Source organism: Syngnathus typhle, linkage group LG5 (genome assembly GCF_033458585.1).
Source record: "Syngnathus typhle isolate RoL2023-S1 ecotype Sweden linkage group LG5, RoL_Styp_1.0, whole genome shotgun sequence".
NCBI lineage: Eukaryota > Metazoa > Chordata > Actinopteri > Syngnathiformes > Syngnathidae > Syngnathus > Syngnathus typhle.
Genome location: NC_083742.1, coordinates 13,600,406 through 13,616,497, shown reverse-complemented (window position 1 = coordinate 13,616,497; position 16,092 = coordinate 13,600,406). Strand labels below are relative to the sequence as shown.

Genomic DNA, 16,092 nt, shown 5'->3' with positions numbered 1-16,092 from the left:
TTATTTATTTATTTTTAATCCGGATATCATACGGAGGCCGCCATTACAGATGCGCTTTCTTCTCTGCTGTTCACTTCAAACACGCTCCATACGAACACAATGCTCTCGTATCAGACGCTTGCTCGATCACCTGCTCGTTTGCTGTCACGATGTACCCTACACAAATCCGAAACATTTCTTCGCTATAGAGTTTGCTAGCGCATGCGCAGTGATACTGACCGGCAGAATAACATCCGGTTGTTCCCAAAGATGATCTTTTTTCTGAAATAATTTTACGTTCACGGACTTAAGTAGGAGTAAAAATTTGGGTGCGTATTATACATGGGTACAGGCTTTTTTCCCAGCATCAACATGCCATTTTTAGGGTGCGTATTATACATGGGGGCGCATTATACATGGAAAAAAACGGTACTTAGCAACTGTTTTGTATTATTTTTATTATTTTCCCAACAAAAAGTTGCAAAAACAATCAGCACTTAGCATTCAAACCTATTTACCAAAATGAAAGAGTAGAAAAAGCCTGCAGGAAGGACACGTGAAGTTAAACATATTTGCATTACTCTCAAGGCATGCAGATTGCGATTTGGGGTCTGTGTTTACATTCAGCAAGCTGGGAAGCATTGAGCTGTACAGAGGCACGTACGATTGCTGCATTTCTTCATTTAATAGAAAAGGAGCTCAGTAACCATGTGTTCAATTTGTGTGCGCGAGACGTTATTGCTGGTTTTGTGGAAAGTAGTATACAGAAGAAAAAAAAATGTGCTCATTGGACCGGAATAGTCAGTGAGATTAGTTGACTTTGCAGCACCTTACTGAATATTTACCAGAGAATAAAAATCCAACAATACCAACTGTGCTTGTGAGTTCAAACGTGTTGTATGTCTACTGTAAATAAAACGTTTTCTCTTTATCAATTTTTACACTGAATGCATGTGTTTTGTGTACCGAAGTTATCGTAAATAATAATAATAATAATCTTTATTGCACCCTTGAAGAAAAAGATCAAGCATATGCAACTCATTTCAGGGTTAGGCACACGTCAGCACGATTATTAACCTTGTTAGAATGTCTTTTCTTATGAGCGTGAGATGCATAAAATTAGCATTTCCAATAATATAATGAAGGGTTTGTGTTGTTAAAATGTGTTGTTTCCATCAGGAGTTCTGTTAAAGTTTGTTGTTTTGTGCCGTGTATTGCAAAATAGTTCCATGAGACTAAAAAGGTGAAGCATTGCACTGCAAATGCACATAAGATGCGATTCAACAAATCTATAAAGAGCACACGACAGCTACAAAGTTCACGTGGAATAAACGATGAACCACAGAGGGGGAACACTGCAGTACTAGGAAAGAAAGTTCAAAGAAGATAAAAACCTTCAGTTGATGCTCACTTGTTTGCTCTCCTCCCGCCGCCCTTTCCCGTCAACTTTCTCCTTAGTTTGTCGGCACAGCTTCAACGCTCGGGCGATGAACACGTCCAAGTCAAAGAAGCGTTCTTTCTGTTTGACGGGAAGGGATTCGTCGGGTTGGACGTCTGAGCATTTGGAGGTGGTGGTAGTGGAGAGAGTTTCAGGAGGAAGAATAGGAGAGGTGGGAATGGAGGGATGGAGGGAGCAAAGAGATGGAGTGGTGACGGGCGGAAAGGGGCTGTCCTCATTGGTGACGTGATGAGGCTCCACGTCCGGGATCTCTGTGGGGGACGGCGGGAGAGGTGGGGAGGAGGGGTAGCAGGAGTCCCGCTCCAGAGATGGACTCGGACTGGGTGAGTCCAGACGGGATTGGGTGCTCTCCACCCAGCGGGAGATCTCTTGAAATAAATCCCCCGTCCCAGTTCCTACAACCTGGTCTTCCACTTTTATCTCTCTCACGTCCTCCACGCTTCCACCGAGCGGATGAAGGGGCTCTGGCGGGGTGCTTGTGTTGAGCTTCCAGTGAGATAAATCCAGAATGAGGCGGGGTTCCGAGTAGTGCAGAGGTTTGCCATCCCGCCACGCGATCCGGTCCAGATAGGACGGCGAGCCCACCTTGTAGTCGCACGAGCGGCCACAATCCAGATCGCTGAAACCGCAAACCCGGTCCAGAGAGGAGTGGGAGTGCTCCAGGTAGCGTTCGGCGGAGCTGCTGTGAGAATATTTACGTGGGTCAACCTTGAAGGAATGGGAAATATAGTAAATTAGTTGTTTTTTTGCCTAGTATTTAATTAATTGTGCCATTTTGAAGATGACTTTTGGCACCAAATATGACATAAAATTATTTGGTGTATTTCAATAAGTACTCTACTGTCACTTATTGGACAATTTAAAGTCTAGAATGAACCTCAAATTGTAAAATATCATGTTGATATTTTATGGCTCAATCTACTCAACACAACAAATGTGAATTGTTGAGGCATATCCTACCTGGGCCTCCTCTAGAAGTGAGGTGCAGCTGGCTCGCGGGTCCCTCTGCACTTCCTCTTCTTCTGTCGTGCTCTCAATATCTGAGGTCATGTGACCGGAAGGCATGCATCCACAGATCCCGCCTAACTGTGGCCAGCACACATCTGTTGATAAGCTGAGAATAGAGCAACAAAAAGTTGATCTCTAGATTTATTTTTGTAGGGTTAATATTTCGGGAGGGGTCACCTGTCCCAGTGGATGCTGGAGGCCCGGCTCAGACTGTTACTGAGACTGTGTCCCATGACGAGATTATCTTCCAGTTCATCCTCAATGCGGAAGGGGTGCGACGAGGTGGGCTCGTCCTCAGGGCAAGTGTACTGGCACAGAAAGGGGTGGGACAGCGCCGCCTCGGCCGTCAGACGGTCAATGGGGTTGAAGGTCAGGATTTGCTCCAAGAAGTCCACAGCTGAGAGGAAAACCGTGACAAAAAAGCAAGTCACAACATACATAAGCATCTCACTCGTTTATTGGTCACTCCACTCACCTTCTGCATTCACTTCAGGCAACAGCACAGAAAACGGCTTCTTGACTTTCCAGCCATGATTAATACACAAAGGCATCACCTGGACAGGCAAACGGGACAACGTCATTTTGTGCTTATATATTTGTATTCAAGAATGAAAGCAAGCACCTGTAACAGGTCCTGTCTGTCCTCGTCTCTCATTACTGGCACAGTGTCGAGAATCAGCTGCATCTGTTCCAGCTCATGAGCTCCTGAATGGAAGAGTCACCCATCACTTCCTATATCCATATTATATATAATATATATGTATATTTTTTATATGCATGTATGTATATGTACATGGAAAAATATATATGCGTATATTTCTATATACAAAAAACCGAATATATAATTTAATATATATAAAAAAAATCCAACGTATTTCTTGAAATACTCGTTTTGTTTCTGGCTGTATCCCAATTTTCTTTTTGTATTTTTTTTTTATAAATCCAATCCCATTAGATTGTGCTAGATAATGAGATAAAGAGCTGGCTTTCCCCAGCATGTTTATTGTAGTGACGTCACCACACCAGCAGAGAGTGCTACACCAAAACAAGCCATCGAGTACTCTTTAAATAATACTGCAGTTACTAATATAATTGTATATTATGAATGTTTGCTGGTATTAGGGTGTCCCCCCCCACACACACACAAGCTGTATGTTTGCAACCACCTTTATAGGTTATCTCCGTCAGTGTATTAGGAAGAAAGTGCACTGGGTTCCCAATGGTAAACATGAATACAGTAAAAGCAATAAAAAGCAATTCCTCAGCTGCTTTGCGGATTGCGCTGTGAGGTGAAAATAAAAGCTGTGTGTGACTGTAACAGTTAAGCACTTCCTGCCGTATGTGCTCCCCCGTGGTGTCGAGCAGGCCGGTGGAGGTCAAATAAACTGCTAGAGGAGGAACAACATGCAGACTTACTCTGCATCGTTGGTATTCTGCTCACACAATCACCGAGACCGCACAGAGAATATATCGACCCTCCTCTGTTGAGGACAGACAATCGCTCAACAGACGCCACCTTGTGTAATATCGTTTTGAATTATGCGAGTGGCAGTCATCGTACATTTTAAGGAAAACGGCTTTTTGAAAATCCACTCGCAATCTTCTGAGCATGAGAGGTTGACAGAGAGCAAACTAAAATAGTCAAAAACTGAATGAAGTTGTAAAAAATGCAGCCTGATGGACAAGTTTGGAGGTTTGAATCTGACCCTTCCTATGTATGAGTGACAACGAGGACTCTAAAACTGTCCAATCATGTGAATACTGCACAATTTCAATGATACCTGCAAAGAGCATGCGTCCAGTGAGCATCTCAGCCAGGATGCAGCCTGCGGCCCACATGTCAATCGCCTTGGAGTAGTTATTAGGGGACAGCAGCAGACGTGGGGAACAATACCACTTGGTGACCAGACCCTCGGACAGATAGCCCTGTGAGAAAACGTTACAACGTGGTAAGCTAGTGTACTGTTCTGCAACACTCCAATTCAATGCAGTGGTTGTTTTTGTTTCAACCACAAAGACGCCTTATGACAATAAAATGAAATACATCAATAAGTCTCTGACCAGGTCAATCAAATGAAACTTTATGAGGAAAGACAGCATGAGAAAACTCTGCATAAAGTGTACCTAATAAAGCGAGCAATAACTAAATCAACAAACACTCTCATTGCTCCGCCTTTCTTCCTTGTTCTTGAATAATTTGTGGGCAGAGCTAACGCTGTGGATGCACACAAACATCTTTTGAAAGAGTAAACATTTGTCCATATTGACGCTTCACCCTCCACTGAACTTCCTGCCCGAACATTTCTCACCCCTTTGCCCTGATTTGTCCTCTGCTCCCGTTATGCAAACATACCCCCTTATGTGGCACCCAGCGGATCCTCTGCCCCCGTGATCTGAACGGACAGAGATCACCTTTCAACTTGCACACACACACTCGCACACAAACACTCACGGACGCACACAAAGCTCGACTAACGTTACGGTATTTCTGTTGACACTGAGGTAGATCAAACAGATCATGGGGTAGGATTAGTACTAAAACCCGACACTGGACAGGTTATGTATGGACACTTTATTAAGTAGTACTACTAGCAAATCCACGAGTTAATACAGGACATAAAAGCCCACAATGATTATTTTTTTTTGCTGGATGCTTCATTTGAAATAGTATCCCTTATCTCAGAGTCATTTCAGCACAATGCTTCTTGTTCTGAAGATCCCTTATCTCCTGTCTCAGTACCTCAGCATAAGGGACCAGAATAATATCTTCACAATTGCATTACAGTACATTCATCCATCTTCAGCCTGGCCGGCTCACATATCACACAAACAATGAGAGAAACATCCTGTTTTCCAAGTGACGGGATTTATACTAAAAATCATTTGAGCACTAATAATGTGGATTTATTACAACTTGCCATAACAGTGTAGAGTTTAATGGCCTCCAAAGTGAATAACAAGTATTCACTTCACAAGCGAAATTCCAGTAAAGCTGCCATGTTTAAACAAGAGCAAGAGTGGATTCATCCGGTTCAATTTACAAAAGATTGAGAAAAAAATGTGTCCTTGGAATAGAAGCGTAAAAAATAATGTGGCTCGTTAAAAGTAGAATGGAGTTGTTATTGTTACCATGGCAACATCAGAGGGCTTCAACATCGGTGGACCAGCAAGGACATAAACAGGAGTGCTAATTTTTTTAAACGTGGACGGTGTTTTTACAAATAACACTTGAATTTTCCATGACGTATTGTTGTGTCACCCACTTTAATCGCAAGTGTGTTAGCACTAAATATCAGCTACAAGGTTACCATGTGCAGTCAAGCGTATTGTTTCATCAAAATGATGTTAAGTTTGTCACTCAAACCAATGCAAGCCTGCTATTCATATTACGTCACAAAACAGACATAAATTCATTAATTATATATATATATGACATACATATAAACATGTTTCCTTATTATATAGCCAAGTTTATTTTTGAACAGTTAGCAAAGCCTACCATTAGTATTGATTTGCAACTTTGTTACTGTCATTATAAGATTACTAAAAGTAATAGTGCAATTTTGCATTTATTTAGCAACCTTTTTTAAAACTATGTTTTAATTAGCCACTTTTCAGCACAACACAAAACAACAATTGAGCGCTTGTTCAAGCTTACCTTATGAGAATAGTGGGGGTCGACTATCCGGGCCAGGCCGAAGTCTCCGATCTTGAGCAGCAGTTGGTCAGTGTTGATGAAGATGTTGGCAGGTTTCAGGTCTCTGTGCAGCACGTTGGACGAGTGGATGAACTTGAGGCCCCTCAGCAGCTGGTAGAACAGCAATGTGGCGTGACCTGTGGAGATTGTGACTTGAGTCATGTTTACGCCGAGAAGTATTTGATTATTTTGTTGTTTCTGCAGTGAAAAGTTTTTGTACCTGTCGATAGTGCTCCTTGCTCCAGCACCCGAGCCAAATCTGTTTCCATGCACTCCTGGATGACATACAGGGCGCCGAGCTGGGCAGGGTCTCTGGCAGGCGGTTGTCCGTGTGGCGCCAGGACTTTGTATACCCGGACCACATTCTCATGACGCAGCCGGTGGGTAATCTTCACCTCTCTTAGCGCGTGCTTCACTGAGACAGCATCACGCATGGCCAACTTCTTGATGGCCACACGACGTCCGGTGTGCTGGTCCACGGCCGACAGGACCGGACCTGTACCGCCGGCGCCGAGGAGCCTGATGTCGACAAAATGGGCGCTGATGTCGAAGCCGTGGAGGAAGTCTTGTCTGGCCATGATTGATGACTTGCCCTGATTGGAAAGTTGGAAAGATATGAGTTGGACTTGCTTGATTTTTACCACAGTTCATTTTTTATTGAAAATGACTTACTTATAACTTATGCCAACATCTGCAGGACACTCATCAACTCTGCTCAAGTATCCATAGAAACAGCTGCATAATGGACATCTACAAAAGTATTGTCTTCTTCCTCTTCCATGGTGGTTCATTCACATGTTTAAGCGCCATAGAAAATCAGCGGTGGTCTCTCAGCATTTTAATCTCTCACCCTTCAGCTTCCGGTAGCTGACACTCTGAGCTGGAGGCATTTCAGCACCCCACTACGAGCTTCAGTCAGCCAGCGCATCTGGCACCGCGGCTGCAGGAGGGCGGAGGGAAAGGAAGACAGGTGAAAGTCACACAGCAACAGTCTGCAGAGTCTTCAGTTACAGCAGCGCTACGATCATATATGTTAGATCCAGTACGAGGACTGCAGCTAAAGGCATTACGCCTTTTCAAACACAGGAGTGCCTAGTTTGGAGTGGCATTGTCAGACAACTCATTCAACAAAGAATAATATTTGCAGAAGAGATCAAATGAGTGAGAGAGAGAGAGAGAGAGAGAGAGAAAGAGAGAGAGAAAGAGAGAGAGAGAGAGAGAAAGAGAGAGAGACAGAGAGACAGGGAGACAGAGAGACAGAGACAAAACCAGAAAGGCTGCATATAGTGGTGCTGGATGGGAGGTGCAGACTAACTTCATAAATAATGCATCACGACTGGAGATGGCGCTTTGTGTGAGTGCGTACGCATGTGTGTGTGTGTGTGTGTGTGTGTGTGAGAGAGAGAGAGAGAGAGAGAGAGAGTGAAAAAGAGAGACAGAGAGAAAGAGAGAGAGACCGAGAGATTGAGAGAGAGACTTCAGCAGCTTATGCAACAACATCATACATATTAGTTCCACAAAATGACTTAAAAGTGGATATTTTTTGTTATTCAGAAGAGAACGTTATGAAAAATGAAGAAAAGATATGTCTGATTCTACATTAGAGCAGGATGTACAACTTAACGCAATTTAAGAAAGCAGTTCACACATCTTGAGACCTGCGTCTCAAAGAAGGATCATTAAAAATACTTGATTTAAATGTTTGTAAACAGGTTAGTTCAGTCTCTTGTGTTTGGTGACATGACATGTTGATCAAGATAGCATTGGTCTGTATTTGTTTTACTGCTTTTTAGCATTAAAAATAAAGAAATAAAAGTAGGTTTCTAAAATGACCACAGCATTGAGAATTTGATTTTATCAAAGGAATTTGGTGGGGGGCAAAGTTTTTAATGTGGATTTTAAAGGATTCTCTCTTGATTGGCAGCTTTTTCCATTCACGTGCAGCATAACGGTTTACAATATTTATTATGAACTCATGGACTCCAATAGTGGATCCGAGTCTGCAGACCTTAAGAGCCATACTAAAAATAGCAATTAACTTGTGTGACTTCAATATTGCCCGAGCAGTTAAGATTTTTATATGATGACCCCGGAAAATATTATTATTGTATATGGGAAATGTGTTGCCTTCCGTTGTATTTGCAAGTGTCAGCATTAAAGCTCGACTGCATCTTTTTTTTGTGACTTCATGCAGCAGCTGCGTGCGTGTGTGCGCGCGTGCTGTGTACCCCTTTTCGGCATTACTAAAACACTGCTTGAATAAAATGTGAATAAAGTGCACCAATTATTTAGCCTTTTCTCAAACAATAAGTGCTCACGTCGCAGAGTGGATGCACAATACAATCACAAAAGGAAGAAAGGGAGAAAAAAAAGAACATCCTCACACTCACCGGAACATCATCAAACGTCTGCAGACAAAAGATCCGGTGAACAAATAAGCTAGACAGATGCGAGTCCACGTAGGGGGAAACAGTGAATGAAGTAAACGCATCTCTATATCGCGATGCCTTTTTGTTACAAGGGGGTGATACCATGCGAGAAGGGAGGGCAGGCAACTGACAGCATGTCGGCGGCACCGGAGTGGGGATCTGCAGATGATGAGATAAGGCTGCTCCGGAGCCTCGCTGAGTGGACGCCCAGAGGACCGCGGAGAATGGAGAGCAGAGAGAGAACGAGAGGGGGGGGGGCGATCAAGACACACACAAGCACGCACACACTCTGCAGTTGATGAAGTGCATGTCTCTCATTTCATCTTTTCCCACAATTCCATCTGCTCAGTCAGAGTCCCAGCAGCACCAGCAGTATGCATGATGACCTCACTTAAACCTTCCTTTCTGCACTCCACCGCCATCAAAACCTCATGGAGTACACACAACCTAATTACACAAACGTCTATAATATAAAATGTTTTTTTTTTAAATTTGTATAAAGTTCTGGTACAAATGCAAATGAACTTTGTCAGGAAAATCGCATTAATGTTGCATATTGCTCAGGTCATGAAATAAAAGCAGGCAGGAGAGCAGATGGGTGGATGATGTGAGCGAGACATGCAAAACACACCTCAGGTGGATGAGACTCAGGTGGATTAAAAAAAAAAAAGCTGCCAGACAATGCACAAAAATAGACATGAGGTGGATGGGGGAGAGGATGGGAAAGTCAGAAGTGAACAGTCTGCAGGCAATTAAGTCAGGCAGAAATGTAAATTACATTTAAATCAAGCCAAACCAAAGAACAAAGCTGTCATGTAGCAATATTTAAGACAAATGGTGTCATTAGGTAGATGTATAAAAATGAAACAGTATAGATATATAACATCACAATTAATTAGTTTTTTTGTTTATATTTTAGACTCTCCTATGTACATCTCTATTTCAACTGTTGGGTTTACCTCCCAACCTTTAGACTTACCTGGATTTACCTTACTTCACAAGCAGTCTTACACAAATTCAAATGCAGCCACTGTGTTGTGGTGAATTTGTCTTTTTTTCCTGTTCTATGGACATCAGCAAAAGCAAAAAGATGTTACATGACTTGCAGTTATATTCCATCCAGCCATTTAGTTTGTATTCTTCAAAGCTAATTTTCCTAGTTTCATTACTGATGCAATAGCACCATCTGCAGGAATCCTCTGGTCATTGCAGGAAAATGTAGCCTCGTGATAAAAAGCCGTGACTTAAATTGAATCCCATTACTAAGTTTGTCAAAAATTAAATAAGTTAACTAACTTAATTTTGTGCTGAATCAACATAATGCAATGTGAACATAATTGTACTAATACGTAGATTTGATTCAGCCCTGCACACAATCCTCAAAATAATTAAATTTCACGAGGCAGTTACAAAAGAGCAAAAATATAGCAGCCATTCTTCCACACCATATGAAGAGTGTGATTCAACGACCTTTGTGAATTTCTCACTTTATTATTTTAGAAAGACAATATAACCATATGGAGCTGCGACTATATTTAATAGATAACTCACCTAAAAAATGGCATCCTCATTAAAATAAACCTTATAGTGATTAGTTGAATCAAGTCGGCTATAAATATTGCAACCCAACATAAAGCATTAAATGCAGTGCATTCCAAAACTTCAATCCATGTGTAGCTATTTAAAACAACTGTGAGTTCAATACGGTGGTGCAAAAGAAAAAGGAAATACTTGTAGTAATGTTGTTCAGCCGAATGCTCAAAAATGACAGCCATGCAAGATATTTTCGCTTTTCATCAATATGACATTGATTTATGATGGACATTGAAAAACAGCAATAATGAACAGATACGAGGTGGTGAAGTCAAAGATTTTTTGGTTAGGCATAAAGTGGCTGGTAGCCGCTCCTCCGGCTGTTGCTTTTACAGGCAATCACGCACACGCTCAGCATGCCAAAGAACTGCAGAAAGAAAGAATGAAAAAAAATCAACTGGTCACAAATTTGTTAAAAAAAAAATATATATATATAAAAAAAATATAAAATGAGGTAACTATATTATCGTACTCACACTAAAATAAAAAGTGAGTGTGACAAAATTGCTATTTTTTGCTCTAATGTGAAACAATTGGGATATGCGGAATACTAATGGAATTGGATATCGTCAGATCAGAATCAGGCCTTTTCCAAATGTGGCTAAAAATATGATGTTAGAGGGGATGGGATACTCCCCAAGAAAATGAAATCTTCAAAATAGTCTGCATAATTAATAAGTAGAGATAGCGGCAAGAGTAAAGTGAAGGTCACTTGGACATCCAGTGTGAATTGTACCAGTGTCGCATTTTGCTTACCTTGATGATGGCAAAGCCCAGAATGACCAGCATGGCATACTTCAGCAAGTCCTTCACCAGGTGCTCCAGCTTGGCTTCACAACCCTGAAAGCACACAAGCCCCTGACAGTGAGACCTGCTTCATCTCAACATTTGCGCGCAAATCAATGCTGTCCAGCAATCTTAGTTCACCTCTAAGTTGAGCAGATTTAACTGGTCCAATCTGCCAGTGCACGGTGTGCTGACATTTTTGCAGCAGGACTCGGGCACTGTGCCGTTGTGGCTCTGGTACCAAGTCGTGTTGAACCAGCTGGTGTAGTTCCTCACGCCACAGCACTGCAACTACACAAGGAATAGAATTTTGGCGGAAAAAAGATTAACCTCCCAACTGCATTAAAACACATGGCCTGTTAGACACGAGTCAAACAAAAGAGGAACAGAAAACCGAAAGAACGTTGGAGGTGCCAAGTGTCCACTACCAACCTTAGTCTGCAGCAAGTCCACAGTTCTGGTCTCCGGGTCCTCGCCGTCATACTTTGCAAAGACGCTGTTCATGGAGTTCTCCAAATCTCCGTTTACCTGCACACACGTGGGAAACATATTCAATGTATCAAGGACTGAGTGGCAATTTTGCAGTACGGGCAAGTGTGGTGGTGATCACCAGCAGATGTCACTGTGGTGAAGTAGTAATTCAATTGTGAAATTTCTAATGACAAACAAATGCATTCCATTCATTATTGTGATTGCTAAATTGGACGTTTGGCCCGACGCCAGCAATAATAGGCTTGCATCATAGAACAATTCCTACTCATGGTGGCTGGCTGGGTGGATATTTTACTCATCTTGTGAGGGCAATTGTGTATTTTGGGCAAACATATTGTTGAAGACTCACTTTGCCTTGGTAGATGAAGCTCAGCACCAACACAGCAACCTCGGCCGCAAACATCACCATGATGATCAGAAAGAACTGCATGAAAAAGGACAAATGGCAATTCAGATTGCGGTGAAGTAGCATCGCTGTACTTTTTTAGGTTGGCCACTCACACAGCTCAGGCCCACTTTGGACTCTCGCATGGTGGCGCAGCATCCCAGCAGGCCAAAGATGAACATGACCACACTGATGCCGATGATGACCACGGCCGGGATGACAGTGTACTTGTTCTGGATGAAGTTCTCAAAGGTGTCATAGCTGCTCAATACCTGGGAGCCAACGTAGGCTAAGCCGGCACCTGCAGCCTATAAAACAGCAACACATTTACGATTGAAAAATGTTTTGTTTAGTTTTTTTGTTTTTCTTGGTCTCCCTAGTTAAAGTCTGAATCCTTTTTTTTTTTCTCTCGCTTCAAACAAATCCTGAGTTGTTTACCATATCTAGATGTAAATAATATGAAAGCTAAAATTCAGGTTTTTTTGGTGTTTTTATCATTTGATCTGAAAGTCTCATGTCTGCATGCAACAAAAACAAAGAAAGAAATTGACCTTGCCGTTCCAATACTTTTGGAGAGAACCATACATTGAACAATTCTATCATTGTCAAATAAATTGTATTTTTTAGTGAGTTTAAATCATTTAAAGTGATTTGGGGATGATAGTTTGTACTTTTGCGATGGTTTGATTGTTCGGTTGATTATTGGAATTAGAAAAATTGGGGGGGGCTCCATTTTTCAGGTCCTCATTCCCGGCTGATGGTGTAAGTCAACTGTGTTTGTACAAGCAGCTAAAAAGTCCATCTGACCTAACTTGAACTACAGCATGTCAAGTGTGGTCATTAACGTATCTGCAACACAATGACACCAAATAATCTGATGAAAGCGACACAAACAAGTTTGTTCTTGATAGCTCCTGTGACCTCATGTGAGTTTTGTCCAGAAACAAGCCCTTTAAGCGCATATCGTCATCGTGACTCGCCTTTTGTTTTATTTGGAAACATGTGACTGACTTTCCAAGCTATCAAATGTGTTCTGTTAATCCATTATAAAGATGCATCACTGTGACCTATTTATTCATTATCAGCACACTTGAATTCCCTTTTTGCCTTTGACCAGCCTTTATCAGTAAAGAACAAAAAAAAAAACATAACTTTTATGCCTTTCGGGGTTGTTTTTTGGAAGCAGGCGATCACCTATCTTTCCACTGGGCCGCATGACTCATGTCTGTTAATCACCCCACAGTCACGGGACAGCAGTGGGCTTGCTCACCCCACCACCACCCCCCCTAGGCTCGCCCCGTAATCTCCCCGAGAAAGTCTGATCTTATGCCCATGAAACAAGGCAGCAAAGAGGCTTTGTGTGCGTGTGTGTAAGAAAGTAAAGAGGCAACCACACTCCAGTGCTCTATGGAATGTGGCCAAATCCATCTTACGTGGGAGAATAATATCAATATACTTTCCTTTTATCATCTTTATTTCATGTTCAAATAATTTCTTTTCTTCAAATATATCAATGGGGTGGGGTACTCTATTAAAGCAAACATTTTTCCTTGTGCTCGCTTTTGTTTACTTTGTCTCATAGCTGCGTAGACAACTCTCATCAGTATGCTGTAATTTGTCCAAATATCTTGTTCCTTTCTGTGTCTTTCTGGGTATAACGGCTGGTCTGTCGTACATTTTGATGCACTTTTCTGCTGTCTGCGATCTTTATCCATTACAAAATCTATTGAATTAGCTCTTGTTTTTGTATGTGTTCAGCGCAAGCCCCAAGATGACAGCCAGCCAAATGATAACGTGCAGTGAAAACCCTGTTGCTCAACCATAGTGGCTTGTTAACAAAAAAAAATGAATTTTGCAACAATTCAATGTTATTATGACTTAGAATCTAACTCTTCTACCAACAATTTTGGAAGGTGATGCTCATGATTTGATTTTGTGGGCCACATAAAATTGCCCCCAGGCCTCGGGTTTGATACCTTCCTCCAAGTTATTTTCGTTGTTAATGAATGATTTGGGGGGGGGGGGGGGGGTTCTTTAAAATATATCAAGGATGAGTAAACGGGGATGAAAACGAAGAGCGAGATTGTATAAAAGAGCGGTTTGCTACAGCTGTTTTTCTGCGTCACCACGCGGTGTTGTAATCGAAACGCATTTATCAGATCAAATAAACGCTAAATGTTTACATAATACAAAATAGCGCATTGCTACCAGCGAAGGCGACGAATGAAGTAAACAGATGACCGATCAAACGTAAACATCAAAATGACCTAAATGTGACAACGTCAACATTTGATTGATGGTGTAAGATTTAGAAACTTTTCAACACCATTTTACAAAAAACAATGACTAAATAGAAGAAATGTTGACTTTTATGTACTTCCGAAAAATCGGACAAACGATAAGAAGGATGTTTAACGTTCAACTATCTTAAGAGGTCCAGCTGTGGTTCCGAATATCCCGGAGACGCCATTTGATATTATAAAAGATTTAACAAAAAGTTTCTCTTACCCAGAACACCAGACTGAGGAAGAGAAGGACCGTCTTGGACGTGATGATGCCGCAATCCATGCCGTCAAGGTGTTTGTTAGAAGACTGAAGTGAAACCAGTCCGGCAGGAGAGTTCGACGTCGGTCCGCTTTGATCACGAGGGTTCCAGGCAGTGTGACGTCGCCCAGTCACATGGTCCGGAAGTTGGTTCGGATACAAGTCTGTTGCAACACTTCCTGCTTCTTTGACAGAGAACAATGATTTAGAATCTGTGTTCTAATCACTTTTAAGTCAGTAATTGTACATTCCATCTAAATTGTTGTAATATTTAACGAGCGCCTAATGATATTTTTATTATTTATTTAATTACATTTTTTTTCATTGGGGAAAATAAGCATTCTTAAAAAGATATGTAAGTCAGACCAAAGAAGGCCCAAGGTGCTGTTCTAAAAATAGCTGACCAGACATTTTCCATAATTTTCTATGAATGGACTGTGTTGGTATGCACTGGTAAACATGTCCACCTCACAGTTCAGAGGTTCAGGGTTCAATTGTGGCTCCAGCCTTCCTGTGTGGAGTTTGCATGTTCTCCCTGTGCCTGCATGGGTTTTCTCCGGGTACGCCAATTTCCACCCACATTCCAAAGACATGCATGGGCCGATTAAACACTCCAAATTTCCCGTAGGTGTGACTTTGAATGGTTGTTTGTCTATATGTGCCCTGCAATTGGCTGCAACAAGCTCTGGACTACTACCCAAAGTCAGCTGAGAACATGATCCAGCATGCCCACAACCCTCGCGAGAAGCAGTTGGAAAGATAAATGAACTGTATTGACTGTGTCTCACTTGAATGTATTTCCCGTCATGGACCGTCTTTTCAATTTACATCACAAATTTAAACTACAGTTAAAGAGAATCATATACAATCTGTCTTGGTTAAATGACGATAAAAATTCATGGGCTTTTGCCACCAATAAAGTTGTCTAAGACTAAGTGTATTTTATTTAATTTATATTTCTGTGAGAACTACCAGAGACTCAAATTTTCTATGTGGACTATTTGGCCATTCACCCCCAACAGCAAAGAAATGATGGTATGAAAATCCTACTGGACACATGTTTCCCCAAAAACAACTTCCTGTATCAAAACCAAGTTTAGTAATAACACATTTTAGGCCTTACCTATCCCAAATAGCAAGGTGAAAAAAGAAAGGGCCTCAAGACCTTCATTAGGCAATCAAGTGCCCATTAGAAATGACACGTTGATGTAATATGCCTCCCTCACGACGAACCAAAAAGAATATTGCCCCACAATCATGACTTGAAGGCAATGCTGGGTGAAGATCATCATTCAATTATTAATTATAAGAGCTGCAATGTTGGCGCAGATTTGAATCGGCTAACAGCATTAATTTCTGATAGAACATACCTGCAGGTGTGATCATACTAATAAAAAAGGATTAAAAAAAAGACTAGTCGCTGCACAGCAGGCAAATTCCTCCACAATAAAGTCTTTTAAACAATCCTTGGTTCACTTTGCGGAAGACCCCCTGCACTCAGACATCTCTAAATTAAAGAAAAATCCCACCTTGGTCCAAATATAGGAGTCTTATTACCGTGGTCGCCGTTTGTAATAAGGAGCGCAAGAGTTTGGATGACGTCACGCGTAATCGCTCATCACCACTTTGTCTGAAAGGCTCTCATCTCTCTAAAGTCCACAAATTACTGAGATCCCCAAACCGATAAATATCAGGAGGAATCGCTTTCCTGGCGCAATCG

General features: G+C 41.7%; 2 protein-coding genes across 4 annotated transcripts; both read right to left on the bottom strand.

Moving 5' to 3' along the window:
- Positions 1-420: 420 nt before the first annotated feature.
- Positions 421-9,901, bottom strand: mapk4 (mitogen-activated protein kinase 4). Of its 3 annotated transcripts, XM_061279836.1 has the most exons (12): positions 8,675-9,901; positions 8,534-8,551; positions 6,994-7,083; positions 6,816-6,917; positions 6,364-6,736; positions 6,105-6,280; positions 4,228-4,372; positions 3,069-3,151; positions 2,922-3,000; positions 2,624-2,843; positions 2,399-2,552; positions 421-2,146 (listed from the first exon to the last, which is right to left on the bottom strand). In XM_061279836.1, exons 5-12 carry the CDS (start codon positions 6,719-6,721, stop codon positions 1,376-1,378), a joined length of 1,986 nt encoding a protein of 661 aa, XP_061135820.1. In that variant the 5' UTR covers positions 6,722-6,736; positions 6,816-6,917; positions 6,994-7,083; positions 8,534-8,551; positions 8,675-9,901; the 3' UTR covers positions 421-1,375. The 3 variants fall into 3 exon arrangements, with proteins under 3 accessions (XP_061135820.1, XP_061135817.1, XP_061135819.1); XM_061279833.1 differs by having other exon boundaries at positions 6,994-7,071; positions 8,534-9,901; XM_061279835.1 differs by lacking the exons at positions 8,534-8,551; positions 8,675-9,901 and having other exon boundaries at positions 6,994-8,508.
- Positions 9,902-10,042: 141 nt separating this feature from the next.
- Positions 10,043-14,503, bottom strand: tspan36 (tetraspanin 36). The gene is made up of 7 exons (XM_061279839.1): positions 14,337-14,503; positions 11,945-12,136; positions 11,793-11,867; positions 11,384-11,479; positions 11,093-11,242; positions 10,922-11,005; positions 10,043-10,532 (listed from the first exon to the last, which is right to left on the bottom strand). The coding sequence occupies exons 1-7, from the start codon at positions 14,394-14,396 to the stop codon at positions 10,452-10,454; spliced, it is 738 nt and encodes a 245-aa protein (XP_061135823.1). The 5' UTR covers positions 14,397-14,503; the 3' UTR covers positions 10,043-10,451.
- Positions 14,504-16,092: the final 1,589 nt, after the last annotated feature.